General features: G+C 39.0%; 1 protein-coding gene across 2 annotated transcripts in view; it reads right to left on the bottom strand.

Annotated features, from left to right (window-relative positions):
- adgb (androglobin) overlaps positions 1-21,417 on the bottom strand; it is a 226,354-nt gene that overhangs the window by 124,620 nt on the left and 80,317 nt on the right. For both annotated transcript variants that reach the window (XM_059986363.1, XM_059986362.1), the window contains exons 13-15: positions 19,851-19,988; positions 13,900-13,983; positions 8,476-8,521 (exon numbers count right to left, since the gene is read on the bottom strand). In XM_059986363.1, coding sequence (XP_059842346.1) covers positions 8,476-8,521; positions 13,900-13,983; positions 19,851-19,988 — 268 coding nt within the window. The remainder of the gene's footprint in view (positions 1-8,475; positions 8,522-13,899; positions 13,984-19,850; positions 19,989-21,417) is intronic.

The raw sequence follows: 21,417 nt of genomic DNA on the forward strand, positions 1-21,417 counted from the left end.
AATTGCTCTTTCCCCTATGTACCTGAAACATTACAGGCCATGCTGGTGATCACTTGGTCCCATACCTCCTTTGGCGGACATCAACCCACGGTTTCCTCCTCCCCTCCTGGGAGGAGGATCAGGAATGGGTCAGGGTTTGGTATAATAGGCCCCCTTCGAGAAAACAAAGTTCACAGGGTAGTGCAGCTGCTGATATCTTGGATATGTGGTGTCTTACCTATACTACCCCAGTGCCCAGGATGAGCACCTGGTCTGCAGAGTAAGAGGGCTATTATAGAGGAAGGAAGGTTTTGGATGATAGCCTTTCCCAGCAGGGTACGGTCAGATTGTCCTGGGAACAGGTATCAATGGCCTTAGATTACTTGTTAGCTAACAAAGGCAGCACTTGTACTATACACCTACATTCCTGACGAGTTGGGGAACATCACTCACCTGGGTGATCACATCTGAGAGTTGGTGGATAAGGTTAAGTGGGTGAAGGTTGATGGCCTTTTGGGGCTGCAAGGAGGCTGCAGGACTACTGTAATACACTGGGGAGTTTATAGGTCTGGGTATTGTACTTTGGTGTTTTATATGTAGTTTAGAGGGGTGTTTGAGAGGGTCATACTAGCCTGAGGGACGAATTATCATCGTGTCACATCTTTCAAGGGGTAGCTGTTATGTGGGGGTTAGTTTACTTGTTGGTTAAAAGCCGCTTTCATTGTGTGAGCTGTTTGAAGTATTCAGCACTTTTCCCTGCTGGTTGCCTTGTGTGCCCAGGTGCAGGTGCAGCTTGTCTTGTGTGCCCAGGTGCAGGCACCTCTGGGAGATAAGAATAGCACGCACAGGACACACAGTCTCCTTCCTTCTGTTCCCAGGACGCGCTTCACACTGAGATCACGACCAGCGCTGAAGAACCATTGAGAAAGCATGCTTCATGAAAACTAGAAGTGAATTTTATATACTCAGTGTTAAATTGGGCAGACTGTTAGCTAACCAACTGAAGACTGCTTCGGTTGAACGTCAAATTACTAAGATTCGTAAACAGAATGGTGATTTCACAGTTAATCATGATGAGATAACAAATCTTTTCAAGATTTTTATACCTCTCTCTATCACTCTGAATTTCCTCTTGATCTCAATACCATGCATGATTTTTTTAAGGAAATTGAATTTTTCGAAACTATCACCTGAAGAACGTTTAACATTAGAAACTCCTTTTACAGATGCAGAAATAAAAGGTGTTATTTCCTCAATGAATTCCGAAAAAACACCAGGTCCATATGGGTATACAGTTGAACTTGTCGTTCAAGTTGAACTTGTCTTGTCGTGCGAGGCCCCTTGGGTAAGAGTGACCATAATATGGTGGAATTCTTCATTAAGATGGAGAGTGACATAGTTAATTCAGAAACAAAGGTTCTGAACTTAAAGAAGGGTAACTTTGAAGGTATGAGACGTGAATTAGCTAAGATAGATTGGCAAATGATACTTAAAGGGTAGACGGTGGATATGCAATGGCAAGCATTTAAAGATCGCATGGCTGAACTACAACAATTGTTCATCCCAGTTTGGCAAAAGAATAATCCAGGGAAGGTAGTGCACCCGTGGCTGACAAGGGAAATTAGGGATAGTATCAAGTCCAGAGAAGAAACATATAAATTAGCAAAAAAAAAAGTGGCACACCTGAGGACTGGGAGAAATTCAGAGACCAGCAGAGGAGGACAAAGGGCTTAATTAGGAAAGGGAAAAAAGATTATGAGAGAAAGCTGGCAGGGAACATAAAAACTGACTGTAAAAGCTTTTATAGATATGTGAAAAGAAAAAGACTGGTCAAGACAAATGTAGGTCATTTACAGACAGAAACAGGTGAATTGATCATAGGGAACAAAGACATGGCAGACCAATTGAATAACTACTTTGGTTCTGTCTTCACTAATGAGGACATAAATAATCTTCCGGAAATAGTAAGGGACCGAGGGTCTAGTGACAAGGAGGAACTGAGGGAAATACATGTTAGTAGGAAAGTGGTGTTAGGTAAATTGAAGGGATTAAAGGCAGATAAATCCCCAGGGCCAGATGGTCTGCATCCCAGAGTGCTTAAGGAAGTAGCCCAAGAAATAGTGGATGCATTAGTGATAATTTTTCAAATCTCCTTAGATTCTGGATTAGTTCCTGAGGATTGGAGGGTGGCTAATGTAACTCCACTTTTTAAAAAAAGAGGGAGAGAGAAACCGGGGAATTATAGACCGGTTAGTCTGACATCGGTGGTGGGGAAAATGCTAGAGTCCGATATCAAAGATGTGATAACAGCACATTTGGAAAGAAGTGAAATCATCGGACAAAGTCAGCATGGATTTGTGAAAGGAAAATCATGTCTGACGAATCTTATAGAATTTTTTGAAGATGTAACTAGTAGAGTGGATAGGGGAGAGCCAGTGGATGTGGTATATTTAGATTTTCAAAAGGCTTTTGACAAGGTCCTACACTGGAGATTAGTGTGCAAACTCATAGCACATGGTTTTGGGGGTATGGCATTGATGTGGATAAAGAATTGGTTGGCAGACAGGAAGCAAAGAGTGGGAGTAAACGGGACCTTTTCAGAATGGCAGGCTGTGACTAGTGGGGTACCGCAAGGCTCAGTGCTGGGACCCCAGTTGTTTACAATATATATTAATGATTTAGACGAGGGAATTAAATGCAGCATCTCCAAGTTTGCAGATGACACGAAGCTGGGCGATGGTGTTAGCTGTGAGGAGGATGCTAAGAGGATGCAGGGTGACTTGGATAGGTTAGTTGAGTGGGCAAATTCATGGCAGATGCAGTTTAATGTGGATAAATGTGAGGTTATCCATTTTGGTTGCAAGAACAGGAAAACATATTATTATCTGAGCGGTGGCCGATTAGGAAAAGGGGAGGTGCAACGAGACCTGGGTGTCATTGTACACCAGTCATTGAAGGTGGGCATGCAGGTACAGCAGGCGGTGAAAACGGCAAATGGTATGTTGGCATTCATAGCAAAAGGATTTGAGTACAGGAGCAGGGAGGTTCTACTGCAGTTGTACAAGACCTTGGTCAGACTGCACCTAGAGTATTGTGTGCAGTTTTGGCCCCCTAATCTGAGGAAAGACATTCTTGCCATAGAGGGAGTACAAAGAAGGTTCACCAGATTGATTCCTGGGATGGCAGGACTTTCATATGAAGAAAGACTGAATCGACTCGGCTTATACTCACTGGAATTTAGAAGATTGTGGGGGGATCTTATTTAAACTAGTAAAAATATAAAGGAATTGGACAGGCTAGATACAGGAAGATTGTTTCCGATGTTGGGGAAGTCCAGATTGAGGGGTCACAGTTTAAGCATAAAGGGGAAGCCTTTTAGGACCGAGATGAGGAAAAACTTCTTCACACAGAGAGTGGTGAATCAGTGGAATTTTCTGCCACAGGAAACAGTTGAGGCCAGTTCATTGGCTATATTTAAGAGGAAGTTAGATATGGCCCTTGTGGCTAAAGGGATCAGAGGTATGGAGAGAAAGCAGGTACAGGGTTTTGAGTTGGATGATAAGCCATGATCATACTGAATGGCGGTGCAGGCTTGAAGGGCTGAATGGCCTACTCCTGCACCTATTTTCTATGTTTTCTATGTTTTAACTTTTCAAGTTTTTTTCTTCTACTCTTTCTCCTTGGTTATGTTGGGTTTTTGAAGAAGCAATTAGATTAGGTAAATTACCACAATCATTTTATAGAGCTTCTATTTCTTTAATTTTAAAAAAGGATAGAGATCCTACTGATTGTGCATGCTATAGACCGATATCCCTGTTGAATGTAGATTCTAAGATCTTTTCCACGATACTGGTGACCAGGTTGGAGAAGGTATTACCTCAAATTATCTCTGATGACCAAACTGAATTTATTAAAAACCGTTATTCAATTTTTAATATTAGGAGATTAATGAATAATGTTTATACTCCTTCATGTAGCACCCCAGAATATGCCATTTCATAAGATGCTGAGAAAGCATTTGATAGACTTGAATGGCCATATTTATTTACTATGCGTGAGAAATTTAACTTTAGTCCGATATTTATATCTTGGATTAAATTGATATATCACACTCCAGTAGCCTTGGTTCTTACTAAAAACCAAAGATCTCCCTTTTTTCGCTTATTTTGGGGTACCAGGCAAAGTTGTCCTCTTAGTCTATTACTATTCGATATTGCCCTGGAACCATTAGCAATTGCTATTCGAAAATCACCTAACATTTTTGGCATTACTTGTGGGATGGATATACATTAGTTATCATTATATGCAGATGACTTGTTATTATACATTTCTAATCCCAAGAAACCCATTCCTGCAGTAATATCACTGTTGGCTCAGTTTAGTAATTTTTCTGATTACAAATTGAACCTTAATAAGAGTGAACTGTTTCCCCTAAATGTGCAGGTTCCAATTTATGGAAATTTACCTTTTCGATTAGTTACTGATCACTTTATATACTTAGGGGTTAAAATTACAAAAAAAATAAGGATTTATTTAAGGCTAATTTCTTACCTTTAATTGATCAGATTAAACATTTGTTTACTAAATGGTCACCACTGTCTCTGTCACTGATAGGTCGGATCAATGCTATTAGGTGATTATTTTACCCAAATTTTTATATATATATTTCAAGCGGTACCAATCTTTATTCCGAAATCCTTTTTTAATAATGTTGATTCAAAAATCTCTTCATATATATATAGCAGAATAAAAATCCTAAGTTAGGTAAAAGATACTTACAGAAGTCTAAGAAGGAAGGTGGACTGGCATTGCCAAATTTTTGATTTTATTATTGGGCAATTAATACCCGATATTTGAAATGCTGGTTATGGGATTTGGATTTATCTTTTAGTCCTCATTGGGTAAATTTGGAAAACAAATCAGTACAAGAGTTTTCACTGGGTTCTATTTTAGGGACTTCTCTTCCCTTTGCTTTTTCTAAATTGCATAAACAAATTGACAATCCGATAGTTAAATACACTCTATGCATATGGTTTCAATTTTGGAAATTCTTTGGATTGAATCAATTTGTTTTAGCAATTCCTATTATATCTAATTTCTTTTTTCATCTCTCTATTATGGACCAAGCCTACTTAGCTTGGAAGACTAAAGGTATACTATGATTTTCTGATTTATTTTTGGATAATTGTTTCATGTCTTTTGAACAATTATCTAATAAATATAATTTGCCTACATCCCAATTTTTTAGATATTTACAGATTAGGAACTTTTTAAACACTGTACTTCCTACCTTTCCAAATCTGGATTCTATGGGTAGTTTGGAGATCCTTTTCAGAAAGGTGTAATAGCAAATGTTTACAATATAATTATGAAAATACATTCAGAGGTTTCTTATAAAATTAAGACTGATTGGGAAAGGGAACTTAAGTTTACTATTCCTATTGAGAAATGGGAAAAAAATTCTTCAATTAGTTAATTCATCCTCTATATGTTCCAAACATTTGTTGATACAGTTTAAAGTTGTGCACAGGGCTCATATGTCCAAGGATAAATTAGCTTGTTATTATTCCCATATAAATCCTATATGTGACAGAGTTCATTCTGAGACAGCCTCACTAACTCATATGTTTTGGTCATGTCCGTCTTTGAAAAAATATTGGAAAGGTGTCTTCGATATTATTTCTACAGTATTGATTTATAACCTCACCCATCACTGCAATTTTTGGTTTACCAATGATAGAGCCAATTAATTTATCTCCTTCAGCTTGTCAGATGATTGCATTTCTTACATTAATGGCTAAAAGATCTATTTTGTTGAATTGGAATGAGATTAATCCCCCTGCCACATTTCATTGGTTTTCTCAAACTATGTTATGTTTAAATTTGGAAAAAATTAGAAGCGTCATTTATGATCCTTCTATTAAATTTGAAAAGACTTGGAGGCCATTCATTCAATATTTTCATATGATGTAGTTTGACCTTTTTCCAAACCTATTTCTTTCTGTTTCTGATTATATACATGTAGAGAGGATCGGAGTTGATGACATTTATGATACTTTTTCTTTTCTCAGATATTATAAACAGCCCGTATTTCTTTTCTTTCTCTTTTTAGTTAATGGTTAGCTTGACAGAGTAGTTTTTTTTGTTTGGGGTATATAATTTTTTTCTTCTTTTTCTGTTTTTTTTTATATTGTTATACCTAGTTTTTTTGTCTTGTACACATTATGTTTATTATAATGTATTTATATATTACACATTATAATTATGTATCAATATTTGTTATCTTAATATGTTGATATTAATAAAAAGATGGAAAAAGAAAGGAAAGCATGCCTCGGACTTAGAGGAGCCCATGCGCACTCTGAGTTAAGTATTTGTTTGTTGAATATTTAGTTTTGTAGTCTGTGTAACTCGGTGGGGGGGGGGGGTGGATGCTTAGTTGAATCTTTCACTGTTTGGAAATAAATGTTTAATGTGCTCATTCATAATGAGTCTTCTGACTCATTCATAAAATCCGTGTACCTACTTTCACATTACAGTCTTACAGTTACCAAAATAGAAAAGAGCTGTATGAGTAATTAATGTTTATTTTCATTAGTACAAAATATGGCTTCAGTCAGCTTCACACAAATATTGTATGTTTCTTAGAACTCTTGGAATTGCCCAACAGTAATATTCATCAATGATTAAAATAAACAACACAAAATTACATGATCACAGTCACAGAAGATATAATTTATGAATTTAATAAGGAAAAAATTAGTGCTATGGTAAGCACAGAATCTTAACTGAGGTGGATCAAATATAAAGGTAGGGGAAAGATGGCATAGATTTTTCTCAAGGACTAATAGAGGCTTTTATACACAGGAAACAAAAGCCCAGTCAGAATTTGTATTCAGCTAAGGCTATTGAACACAATGTTCTCACCTATATACAGCCAAGACTTTTTCTAGTCCTAGACAACAGTGAATGAGCCTGGGATTAGGTCATGACATATTTATGAATGATTAATGAGAAAGCCTAGTTGACAATGAGTGAATATTAATCTAAAAGGTGATCATAATTTGTCAAGTTAGATTTCAAAAGGAGAAAGGTAAGATGGTGACTGCTTCTTGATTTAGATAGAACTGACACATTTTGAATAGAGAGACACTATTTATGGTACTGTAAATTGGGAAATTCTTTCAATGGTTAAAATAGCAGAAGATCAATGGCTGGGGTATGGAAAAGAATTTAATGCAATGTATAGTTTATATCTTTAACGGGCAGAATTCTACTTGCCAAAAGGGAAAAAATCTTTCTGGGGAACACTATGATTTATGGGTTCCTGTAAACTAAAAGAAAAGGCATCAGGAGCAGAAACTTTCAGAGGTTCACGTGCCTGGGAAATGGACAGAACACAAAATGATGCAGAAAGAAAGAAACTGGGAAGGGAAATCATAATAAACCAAAAACTTTACAATTATGTGAGAAAGAAGGTGATTAGGATTATTATGAGAATTATTTGAAAATCAAGTAATGATGATTTCAAAATGAAAACATAACAACATTAAAGGAAATTATGACAGAAGTCTCAAAAGCAGTATTATTATAATTAAATACAGAGCACATCTAAATTATTGTTCAAGCTAACAAAAAGATAAGTTAAAGTTGTTTCACTCCGACATACCTCCAGGATCAGATAGATGGATAGCTAGATAGATACTTTATTGATCCCAAAGGAAATTACCATATCACATTAGCATTACGAGTGCACAGATATACAAATAAACAAATATTAGAAGAGAAGAAAGAAAAAATTTTAAAATGGTTTCTCTAACAGGAATTTTAAATGAAGAAGATTGCCAAGGCTCTTAACCATGTACAACCTTTAAAAGTTCACCTAATTCAGAAATTGCTAATTGAGAATGGTAAGAATGGTAAGAATGGTAAGAAATGAAATCAGTAAATTATAGATTAGTTCTGGAATTTAAGAGATTACCGATATTCATAATTAAAGTTAGAGTTAAAATCAGATTGCCAGAGCATTACTATTTGAAGTAATTGGAGAAAATAGGAAAATGATTAATTGCAAAGGAAGACAAAAGATAATAAGGGTGAACAGTCATAGCAAAGAGCTAGAATAAAGTCCCTCTGTGTTAGAGATTTACTACTTAATGAGTATGTGTGAGTGAGGAAGATATGTCATGTACTTTCCCTGCTGGTCTGATAGTTTACTGAATAATTTTTATTCTTTCCAGAAATATCATGGTAGAAATGGAACCTAAAAGTTAAAGGTATCGATGATAGGTCTGGGAGGAGAGTTATCGAAAATGCAGAGAAATCCATTGTTTTTGTTCTGTGCCTAAGGATATCAAGCACCTCCTCCTTGAGAATATCACATCTTGTAAGTAGCTGGTTTGGTGGGTTACTTTACAATTGCATAATTATTCATGCATAATTCTAAATTCAATATTTACATTCAGTGTTGCGAAGGAAGCAAATTTTATAACTCACCTTCAGTTAAACTCTGCAGTTGCTGCCGAGCATTCCAATTTTCCTCCTGGTAAACAAAAATAGAATCATGCTCATGATACCGTATGACAAATCTAAAAGTCTGTGCAGTTTACTGATGCACCAATTTTCCACCTAGTGTTGGTAGTTTGTGAGTCCCGTCTTTTCTTTCATTGTGGAACTTCAACTTTTCACATCAGGAAGTTCCAGCCTTTGGCCTTATCAGAAACAGGATCAGGTTCATTATCACCAGCATGTGACGTAAAATTTGTTTACTTAGCAGCAGCAGTTCAATGCTATACATGATTTAGCAGAGAGAAAAAAAATAAAATGTAATAATAATAAATAAACAAGTAAATCAATTGCATATGTTGAATAGATTTTTAAAAATGTGCGAAAACAGAAATACTGTATATTAAAAAAAAGTGAGGAGGTACCCAAAGATTCCATGTTCATTTAGGAATCGGATGTCAGTTGGGAGGAAGCTGTTCCTGAATTGCTGAATGTGTGCCTTCAGGCTTCTGTACCTCCTACCTGATGGTAACAGTGAGAAAAGGACATGCCCTAGATGCTGGAGATCGTTAATAATAAACACTGCCTTTCTGAGACACCGCTCCCTAACGACGTTCTAGGTACTTTGTAGGCTGATACCCAAGATGGAGCTAACTAGATTTACAACCTTCTGCAGCTTCTTACAGTCCTGTGAAGTAGTCCCTCCATATCAGACAGTGATGCAGCCTGTCAGAATGCTCTCCACAGCACAACTATAGGTTTTTGAGTGTATTTGTTGACATGCCAAATCTCTTCAAATTCCTAATAACGTATAGCCGCTGTCTTGACTTCTTTATATCTACATTGAAATGTTGGGACCAGGTTAAATCCTCAGAGATCTTGACACCCAGGAACTTGGAGCTGCTCTCCACTTCTGATCCCTCTGTGAGGATTGGTATGTGTTCTTTTGTCTTACCCTTCCTGAAGTCTACAATCAGCTCTTTCGTCTTACTGGTGTTGAGTGCCAGGTTGTTGCTGCAGCACCACTCCACTCCACACCACTATCTCACCCTTGTACGCCTCTTGACACCACTTGAGATTCTAACAACAATGGTTGTATCATCAGCAAATTTATATATGGTATTTGAGCTATGCCTAGCCACACAGTCATGTGTACATAGAGGGCAGAGCAGTGGGCTAAGCACACACCCTTGAGGTGCACCAGTGTTGATTGTCAGCAAGGAGGTTATGTTATCACCAATCCGCACAGACTGTGGTCTTCCAGTTAGGAAGGCGAGGATCCATTTTCAGAGGGAGGTACAGAGGCCCAGGTTCTACAACTTCTCAATCAGGATTGTGGAAATAAATGATTGTATTAAATGCTGAGCTATAGTCGATGAACAGCATCCTGACGTAGGTGTTTCTGTTGTCTAGGTGGCCTAAAGCCATGTGGAGAGCCATTGAGATTGTGTCTGCCGTTGACCTATTGTGGCGATAGTCAAATTGCAATGGGTCCAGATCCTTGCTGATGCAGGAGTCTAGTCTAGTCATAACCAACCTCTCAAAGCATAGGTGGTTGATATCACAATATTACTGAAGGAGGTAAATATTTTATTTCCTATATTGCTGTAGATGCTAAATGAAGTGGGATTGGGAGCACTGAGAAGGATGTGAAGTTGCTTCATGAGGGATAAAGACCAGTGAGTGGCAGATAGAATATAATGTGAGGACATCAATATTATGTGGATATCCTTATTAGTAACCAATCCTTATTGAACTTAGCACCCAATTGTGTTAAACTTAAATAAAGGGTATTTACAAAAAACAAAGAGGGAGATGACTAAAGTGACTAGACAAATAGATTAGTCAACTATGTAATAGAGAAGTAGTGGCATAAACTTAAAGAGATAGATTAATGGCTCTCAACAATAAGAAAATAAGCTGAAAAATTCTGATTTTAAAGCTGGGAGGAGGCTGGATTAAAACAACCATAGTTAACCAATGGGGTTAAAGAGGATATTAAGACAAAAGGTATAGGGAGCAAAATTTATTTGTTGGCTTGAAGATTGGGATGAATTCAGAATTCAGCAAATGAGGAATAAATAAAATAATCAATGAGGAAAAATAATTTTTAAGGTTTAAAAAACTAAAACAAGCAAGAAATGGGAAAAATGGCAATGAGTGCTTGTTTAAGAACAGAAAAAGAGAGGGGTGAAAATGAGCATCGGACCCTGTAATAGTGAGGCTGAGGAAATGGCAGAAGAATTTAACAAATATTTAATTTCAGTTTTTATGGTAATCAATATTGCAAAAAATTCAATAATACATCATAAGCATAATTAGGGCTAAGGTCTGTTTCCAACAATAAGTGGTTACAGAAATAATGAATGAATTGGTGTAATCAAACAAAAATCCTTAGATTCAAAACAGGCATTGAAAGATTGGAAATATGCTAATATGATGTCTTATTCACAAATATCTGGAGGAGATAGGTAGGTAATTACAGACCGTGTAGTGATTGGAAGAACATTCAGACCAATTATAGAGGTAATAGCAGAATATTTTAAATGCATAATTTGGTCAGTCAGGGTCAGTATGGCTTCATGAAGAGGAGATTGTGTCTTACAAATTCATTAGAGTCATTTGAGGAGATGTCAGCCAGAGTACATGGGGAAGCTGATAGATGTAATGTATCTGGATTATCACAAGGTTCTTGTCAAGTTGCCACAAAAAAAGGTTACATTACAAAATAGCATGGGCAAAGGATCAGCTAACTATGAGGAAGTATTGATATGAGATAAGGAAGTCAGTTTCAGGTGTGTGACTTGTAACCAGTAGAATGCTGCAGCGATCAGTGTTAAGAGTGCAGATGTTGGCAATTTATATTAATGACTTAGATGAGTAAAGAATGTACCACATCTATACCTGTTCATAGATAATATCTGGAATTGGGAAGAGGCTAATTTTGATATCATTGGTCAGGAACTTGCAAAGCTTGAGTGAGAAAGGTTGTTAGTTGGTTAGAGGACATCTGGGGAATAGAAGGCTTTCAAAAGTGAGATAGAAAGAGTTAGGAACTAGCATGTTTCTATTAGAGTGAAGGGTAAAGGTTGGCAGGATTAGAGACTCTGGTTGACAAGGGATATTCAGGTTCTGATCAGGAAATTGAAGGAAACATATTCAAGTTTTGGCATAAATACAAGAGAATTCACAGATTCTGGGAAATCAGAACAAAATGTTAGAGGAACTCAGCGTCAGGCAGCATTTACAGGAGGTGGGGGGGGGGGAGGAAGGAATAAACAGTCTATGCTTTGGGCTGAAACTCTGCATCAGGACTGGAAAAGAAGGGATAAGAAGCCAAAATAAGAAGGTTGGGAGGGCAACCTTGTAGATCATAGGTGAAACTGGGTGAGGGGAAAGTGGATGGTGGGTATGTGTGTAGGGGAAGGGGGCTGTAGGTGGTAGTTGGGAAAGGTAAAGGGCTGAAGAAGAAGGAATCTGATAGGAGAACAGGCAAGTTTAGGCAGCTGGGATCAAGCAATTGCCTTGTGGAATATAAGGGATGTATGAGTACTGTACATTTATGAAGGAAATCAGAGAACAGAAGAAATGCAATATAGCTGGCAGATAAGATGAAGGAAAATCTCAGAAGATTCTCTAAGTATTGCATATTAAAAGTAAAAAGGTAGTTAGGGAATACAGGTGCCTTTAGCAATTAGTGTGGTTAATTAATTAAGGCTACAGTCTTAAGTGAATATTTCTCATCTATATTTCTCATGGAGTGAAACATGGACACAGGTGTTATCTGGAAAGGGACCAGAGATATTCTGAAACATATTGACATTATGGAAGCGGCATTGGCAGCCTTGAAACACATAAGGGTAGAAAATCTCAGGCATATCCTTAGATGTTGAAGGAAGTAATAGATGGAATTGCTGGGGATCAGGCAGAGATTTTTGTATTTTTATTGACCATTGTTAATGTTATGCTCTTATTTAAGAAGACTATTAGGGATAAGCCAGGGAATTACAGTCCAGTTATTGGAAGGGATTCTGAGAGATGGGATGTATTTGCATTAGGAATACAAGGGCTAATTAAGGATAGTCAACATGACTTGAATATGGCTTTGTGCATGGGAAATCATGTTGCACAAATGTATTGGAGATATTGACTACCACATCTTCCTAGTAATTAACTATCTGTGCTTCCAAAAAATTGCAACTTGTCCCCATTCTTTTCCTTTCTTTCTCTTTCTCATTTCAAATTACTGACCTTTCCTCCATGAATCTTCTTATTACAGTATCTCACCCCCCTCACCTTCCAGGGAGCAATTGTCTCCAACAGAAGATGCAGTCAAAGGTTGTAACTTGGCTTGGGTCCAATGGGGTACCTCACTCAGAAAAGGCCTTACTTGTGACATGAAAGATTTCAGTACCATCCATAAAGATCACAGTACTTGCTGCACTGCTGGACACCCATGTTGAGTAAGGATAAGCAACTAGATATGCCATATCAAGTCTTCACATTACAATGAGGACATATTTCTGTATTCAACAAAAAGTAGTTGAATGGAAAAGCCCACAAGAAGTAGTGGATAAGGCCTAATACATCACTGGTAGAGCCCTCTCCACCACTGAGCACATCTACAAGGAGCGCTGTTGCAGGAAATCAGCATCCATCATCAACGACCCCCACCATCCAGGCCATGATCTCTTCTCACTGCTGGCATCAGGGAAAAGGTACAGGAGCATTAGGACCCACACCAGCAGATTCAGGAACAGTTATTACCCCTTAACCATCCGGCTCCGGACCAGAGGTGATAACTTCACTCAGCTTCACTGTACTGTTCCCACAACCTCTGGACTCACTTTCAAGGACTACTTATCTCATATTCTTGATATTAATTGCTAATTAATTTATTATTACTATTATTATTATTATTTCCTTCTTTTTGTATTTGCACAGGTCGTTGTCTATTGCACACTGGTTGAACGCCCAACTTGGTGAGGTCTTTCATTGATTCTATTGTGTTCTTGTATTTACTGTGAATGCCTGCAAGAAAATGAATCTCAGGGTTGTATTTAGTGACATATATGTACTTTGATAATAAATCTACTTTGTATGTTTTTCTTCATATGTTTTTTAAAAGTGTCTTTGGCTAAAAACATGTTTTTCTGGAGATTAACATTGAGGCTGCCCAATGAGGGAGCTCTGTGGAGAAAGACCTTAAATTATATGACCAAAGATCCAAAATATTAGCTACCATGATATGCCAAGCAAGACAGTGTCAATTGCACATGCAGTTGTTTTGTAACAGGTGATGTTTAGTGACAGCTACAAACAAGGCCTGCATGAATCCAAGGAAAAATGTGAAATACGTAGAGTTGCAAATACCATATTAGATAAATTCCAGAACACCTAATACCAGGAACTCACTTTGTTAGGATCCACTGAAACACTCTGCCGACTTCTAGCAGATGAAAACTGACCACCTGACTTTATGGATTCTCGGCGCGACTCCTGCAGAGGTATAAAATGACAGTGTTTAATTAATGTTATATATGACAGAGATACTATTTTCCAAATACCCTTTCAGGAAACAGTGTTTCTTTCTCGCCCATCTCTGAATGCTCTTGAGCAGGCAGTGATGAACAGCCACCTAGAACCTTTGCAATCTTCTGGTGAAAGTACTCCCCAGTACTTTTGGAAAGGGAGTTCCATGGCTTAGACCTTTCTATGATGAAAGACCCATGATAATAATTCCTAGGATGGTGTTTAACCTGCAGAGAAACCGGCAGATTGTGATGTTCCTATGTGCCCACCTTCTTGGTGAAAGAAGTCACAAGTTTGGGTTGTGCTGTTGGAGTAGTCTGGATGGCTAACTGTAGTGTAATCTGTGGATAGTATGCATTCAGGGTGCTTATCATGGGATACCCAGCTTGCTCTTGCAGCCACAGCTGGTCAATTTCTGCTCAATGAGATCCTCAGGATATCGATGATGGGAACGTCAGCAATGATATTGACATTTCAATGTTATGACTATTGGATATGGTCAATACATAATACCTTTGTGCTGGAAATGTTCATTGCCACTTATCAGCCAGTGCCTGAATGTGGTCTAGATTTTGCTGAATGGTGAGGAGTTGCAAATGGAATTGAACATTATGTACTCATCAGTGAACCTACTGAATTCATGGTGGAAGGCAAGTCATTGAAGAAGGTATGGAAAATGGTTGGTCCAGTGTACCGCCCTAAAGAACTTCTGAAGTGATATCCTGGGGCTAGAATGATCAACCTCCAGCATCCATAACTATCTTCCTCTATACAAGACTACGAGTCCATCTGGTCTCTACAGTTGCTCTGACAATAAAGTGGCTGATCCAATTTTTCTTCAGTTGACATTCCCTCTCTCTCTCTTTACCATTGACTCCCCTACTTATTAAGAAATCTATCCATACCAGCTATGAATATATTCAAGGATTCAGCTTCCTCAGCTTTCTGTGGCAAGGAATTCCAAGGATTCACAGCTCTTTGGGAGAGGATGTTCTTCCTCATTTCAGTCTTAAATGGCCACCTCTTAGACTGAGACTTTAGGCACACTGATCCTTGCCTCTCCCAAGTGAGAAAATATCCTGTCAGCATTTAACCTGTCAATGTCCCGAAGAATGTTTTATACTAAGGTTGTCTCTCATTCTTGTACAAATACACTCTCTTCCAAACGAACATTTGGTTGATGATATCTCTAAGAAACACAGGGAGCAGTTTGAAATGCAGTAGGAGCAAAATTGTGGGTGTAATCTTTTGGTTGCCATGGGGACAAATGCTATCACCACTTGACAGAATAACCCTGTGATTCTCCTCTCTGGTCTTGCTTTCAAAAGGAGATTCAGTAGGTGGAAGGGGGATAATCAACTGCTTCAAAAATGTCTGCAGCAGGTGGTCATTAAAGAGAATCTAAGAGCAAAGAGTCTTTCATTAATCAATGCTTAATTCATGTTCTCCTCAACAATATACTAAACTGAAAAATAAAGTGCTTTCCTGGCTTTAAGGGGCTGGAGCTGGTTGTAGACAAATTCAAAAGAATTCACGGATTTTACAAATGGATGACATCACCCCAACAACGGTAACCCATATCCAAGCAAGACTGGTATTGGAAACCCTGGACAACGTAGCTAGCTGGGCTAGGATGACCTTCGAGGCTTGGTGATCAAAAAGGGCAAAGTTACTAGCAAGTTCAGTCTTCAAGTATAGAGAGAAATCATTCCTTTCACAGAGGGCAACCCAGTAAAGTGTCCTGTAAATTGGTTTAATATAGCAATGACAGGCAGCACCACCATCATCAACACTGTAAAGTAGTCTGAAGAGTGGCTGAAAAAGATCGACAAAACCAAATTCCCTGGTAAATTTAAGACATAGCGGTACCAACATGGTCTTCTAAAAAGTTAACGAGCACTTGCGGAGGTGGCTGGGGACTCCCTCCAAGTTTTTCTACAATGGGGCTCTACATAAGACCAGGCAAGCTACAGCTCCCATTGTCATCAGTAGTGGAGGAATTCAAGGTGGCAAAGTATTAACACGAAGGGGAATCCAATGACAAGCTAATAAATCATATAGGAGTCACAACAGGACTGGGCTGTAAGTGGGCTGTCAACTTGGCCATTGACCAGACAGTGAGCTCCCTGCAATTAAGAGACATCATTGGCAACCCATGCCTGGGACAGCAAGGCCTCAGCTCTGCACACTTCCAATAATGGGGGAGTGGAAGTGCAAGGGATAGGCATGACATGGTCCAAGCAGAGGTCTGGAACAATGAAGATGAAAGGCGGTTATCGAAAGCAGTTGAGTTAGGGGTCACAGTTGAATTCGACAAAGATCACTTGGGCAAAGCTTTGGAGACTGGAGCTCTTCCACATTTCTTTCCTCTTGCGGTCTGTGTATGACACTCTTCCTACACCACCACATCTGCACACGTGGGGGCTGAGAGAGGACCCTAACTGAAATCTTTGTGGTCAGGAGGCTTCACTGGCACACGTACTGTCAGGATGCAAAACAGCTTTTACACAAGGATGGGTATAGGTGGTGTCACAACAAGGTCCTGCTGTCCCTTGCTGACATACTAGAGCAGGAGAGGTGTAAAAAGAGATCAACTGGCAGAGAGGCAAACAGGGCAGTCATTTTCATCAAGGAGAGGGCCACGCCAGTCATATCAAAGAGGCCAAAATCCAATCTGCTGCAAACTGCCAAATCATGGAAATTAAGGTCGATGTGAGTGCAGGGACAAAGGATAGCAGACGTGGCTATTCCTCGTGGATATTGGCTGTAGGGGTTCCCAGCAAGGTCGGCATGGATGTTGCTGTCTACGCTGAGCCTTGATGAAAAGAGCAAGAACCAAGCAACTCACAGGATGGGGGAGGAAGCAGAAAGAGCCTCTTGTTGGATAAGGAACAGGTGAGAGGAGTTGAGCTGGAAGTCAGGAGCAGATGGGCAGTGAATTGGCGGTCAAAAGGTTGAACCACTGTGAAGCACTGCCTGACAACATCTGCTCCTGGCCAAAGGCTACAGTTACCTCATCAGGTAATTGAAGAGAGTATGATGCAAGCTGGAATTCACAAATTCATTAAGCTTGTTTTACTTTGGGTCAATGGCACAATAAGCTGTTCCAAATAAAAGCTTAATGGAATGCAGAGACACTGATTGAACAAAAAGGTCTTAGTCACCAAGTTGTCAATAGGCTGCCCAGTAAATTAGCAAAGGTAATAGGACTTGATGTTTCAATCCCTATGATAAGTCGGCACTCTTGATGTTGGCAGTGGGCTTGGAGTGGTGACAAGGAGGGTAGGTACCTCACTGGGGTCATCAGGTGGGCACCCTCCTTCTTTGACGTTTTGTTGATAAGCCCACAACATCTCCAGAGGGCTCAATGGTGCTACCTGGTGTCCCAGATACACCCCCCTCAGGATCTTCATCTTGCAGCTTAGTTGTTGTTTTTCTTTTTAATCCAACTCCAATTACTGCTTTCTTCTGCTGCATTTAAAAAGGACTTGATTGCTTTTTGGAATGAATAACCCCTCACCCCCATCTTCTTCAACAAACTGGTCATAGATGTAGCCATGAATCCCCTACATCCCACTTCTACAGGGAAAATCTTGGTCTTCCAGCCATTCTAGGCAGCTTCAGTTGCCAGTTCAGAGTACTTGGTCTTTTTCCTCTCATAAGCTTCTTCAATGCCATGTTCCCATGGTACTGTCAATTCCACAATATATGCCAGCTTGGCTGTTGTGGACCACAGGACCATGTCTGGCTGGAGTGTTGTAGCCATAAAGTCTGGGGGAAACATAAGCTTTTTTTCCAAGTCCACATCCATTTTCCAATCCCTAGCAACCTGCAGAATGATTACCTCTTTTGATGTTATATGGTGCTCTGGAGGTTGGCCTGCTGGTACAAATTGTATGATGTGAACATTTCTTGCCGATGTTTGTGGGAGAACATTTGTGGTGATTCACCTCTGATTGATGCCAGCTGTCTCAGAACTTGGTTATGCTGCCTAGTGTACCGCCCCTGGCTGAGGCTCGTGGTGCATCCTGTTAAAGTGTGCCTTAGTAATCCAGGTGCTTGACAAAGAGAGCAAGCAGGGTCTTCTCCCCACCACTGGCTCAGGTTCTGGGGTGAGGGTAGGAGGTCATAAGTGGCTCTGATGACAGAACTTAACCGAGATCCCTCCATCTCCCAGATGTCACACCAACTGAGTTTCCTCTTTTCTAGGTTCTCCCAATTAGTCCATTGGCCCTGGCCTGTCGCTCTGCCTCCTCCTGTCTTCTCACCTCCTCCACCATGAGCCATCTCTTCTGCACTGATGTTGTCTTGTGCCATTGAGGAGTCTTTGGGATGAGCCTGAGCCCAGCTCTCCCAAGTTGGACTTGGCTAACCACATCCCTGAAGCGAAGAGCAGACTTAGCACTCTGAACGGCTTCAGATGGGGTCCACTTCCTCCCTGTTGCCACACGGGGAGGACGCTGTTCGAATAACAGTATCTTCAGATTCAGTGAGGGTAATGACCAACCTTGCTTTGGTGCATTTGAAAGCTTTCACAAGACTTGGAATTGGTAATTCCAATTTGCCATTCCCATACAGTCCAACAGGACTTACGCATCGTGGAAGTCCAAGCCACTGTTTCACACGTGTGCTAATCACTCTTTCGAGCTTGTCCACCTTGTTGATGGGGATTTCATACACTATTAAAGGCCACATGGGACTTGGAAGTATGCCGTACTATTTGAGTATGGAAAGGAGTGAATTAATAGTAGTTTTGCACTAACTATTGGATTACAGAGAATCTATGATAAATTTGACAGGTACCAATCATTTAACTGACAACATAGAATGGAAAAGGGTCATTTAAGTAGTGAAACTTAACATGCAAATACTTTAAATGAAAAGTTCTGAAGAAAGTAATTTGTAAAGAATTTAATTGAAATCTGTTGAGTTCAGGTAGAAAAATTCAGAAAAAAATACCTTTCCTTTCGAGTTAGAATAATTTTGCTGGGAATTAAATTGTTTGGTGTTAACAAACTTATTCTATATAGTAATTTGGTGGAATTAATGAGATACTGTGGGGTGGTGGGGAGAGGCCTGTGTCAATGTCTTGTTCATAAACATCATAAAAAGCTATTGTTCTCATTGTTCCAATGAGGAAACAAATAAAAACTCAATTAAACCAATCAATTGATTCTCAAACTTTATAAAAATAAATTGTCAGATCAAAATATTAATAAAAATTAACCTTACACATCTAAATTCTCATTTTTACATACTTTGGAACATATGATATAAGAACATGGTAAATATGACACATTTTTCCCAATTTGGATTTACTTGATGCACAGGATTCAGTGAAATGACCATAGGGAACTGCCAGATGCTTTGTTGTGTTCACAGCAATATGTTCTGTATTTCTGCACTTGATAACTTTTGACACTGACCTGCATTCACTTGCCATCAAGTTCAGGGATGTTCTTGAGGCTGCTGAAGGGAGAGGTCAGGTACACTTCATATCTGACCCCTAATTTTTGCTGACATATGAAACAAAACTCCTACACTAGTCAGCTGACTATTTGTTAGGCAGTATCTTTAGTTATTTTATTAGTATTCTCCATATATTTGCATTTTAATGAATTATCAATAGATTAATATCATTATTTTAAAGAACATAGAATAACTTTAAAAAAAATTAGTTCCACGTTTCTCATTATAATTGTCTTCTGATAGCATAAGCTCAGTGAGGCTATAGGGTCAGTGGACGCTGTGTGACTACAAAAGGTTACCGTGGACATTAGAAAAGGGCTGGCTCTAGTAAAACCCTCTGCTTTAGTTCTAATGACTTTACTCACTTTTTTAGGTTCTGCTGAGTTACCAAGCTGATTTTTCCCACTTCCAGCCCGACTTGCTGCACTACCAAGCTGGCTTTTAATGGCACAGGGTTTGGTTGACAGCTGACTGACTGACTTCGGGCTTTCAGAATGTGATTCCTGCAAAGGTACAAAATATATTTGTTAAAAAAGAGTTATTCTTGATGAAGAAACATACCATTTCATTCAATTGGATAGCACTATCAATCTTACATTGTGCAAACATAAATTAAATATCTTTCAAAGCATTAAGGGCAAGAGTCCCACAGTTGGACTTTGTTCCTTTTTTGAGACTCTGGACTAACTGATCATTGTTTACTGAGTAATTAATTGTGCTATCTACATATAACATTCACTTCCTCTAATGTTTGGTCTGGATGTTGCTGAATGGGTTTTGTTACCCACACTTCCTATTTATATTCTACTTTGTCTCAGATTTACAAAGCATAAACCAATTTGGCTGACTGAGCGTGGAGCACAGAAGAGTACAGACAGAAACAGACCCTTCAGCCCATGATATTCATGCTAACCACGATGCTAATTTAAGCTAGTTCCATCTGCCAGCAAATGGACTATATCCCTCCACTCTCATATCTCTTAAACAAGTGACAGTCTTCTGATACAATGCAACAAAGCCTTGATGCATTACAAGGCACTACATAGGCCTTGATCCACTTAATTGGACAAAAAATTCCCATGAAATTCCGTGGTGAAGCTGCACTCCCAACTACTGCAGAGGCCGGAAGTTTGAAATAAAATATAAAATGCTGTATACAGTGGGTCAGGCAGCTTATGTGGAAAAAGAGACAGGGTTAACGTTCCAAGTCGAAGAGTCTTCATCAGATTCTGTTTCACTATCCACAGATACTATTTGACTTGCTTGGTTTTTCCAACATTACCTGGTTCAGTAACTTTTTGTTTTGTGGACAGAGAATGAAGTACAATTATGATACAAGTTATGAAAATGGGCCAGGAATACTTACACTCCAGCAGCCAATTATTGTGTTTGTTAGTGTTAAGGCACTTAGATGTGGAGGAGTGTTAAGTGGAAGGTTAATTATCTAAAATTTAAGTAAAATCACAACTGAAAACATTTCCCAATCAGTGGTAGATGTTGATAAGAAGAGAAGATCTAACAGTTCAGTTACATCGAATGGCTAGTGGTCAGGCCACAGTTTTCACTTTTTGAAATAGAGAATCAATTTAAAAAAATCTGGGAAACAAAATGTGCTGTAGTAGACATATATACATTCAAAGATCAGTGATTATTACTGTACTACATATGGAATTGATTTAAGTTACATCCAACTGATTAAAACTGGCTATCCACAAAGTGCTTGGAGTAACCAGCAGATGCAGCATATCCCTTATTCTAGCACTGCCATAGTTCAATGAACTCTGTTGAAGATTGTGTCAGGATTGTGTTAGCATCGTCTACCAGACCTGAGGTGCCAAGGTGGTAAACCTACAGCATCGATTGCTCAATACTACAGGTTGCTTGTGTGAGGCAGGATTAATTAATTCAACAACCAAAGGTTAATCTCAAAAC

This window comes from Hypanus sabinus, chromosome 12 (assembly GCF_030144855.1).
Source record: "Hypanus sabinus isolate sHypSab1 chromosome 12, sHypSab1.hap1, whole genome shotgun sequence".
Lineage (NCBI taxonomy): Eukaryota > Metazoa > Chordata > Chondrichthyes > Myliobatiformes > Dasyatidae > Hypanus > Hypanus sabinus.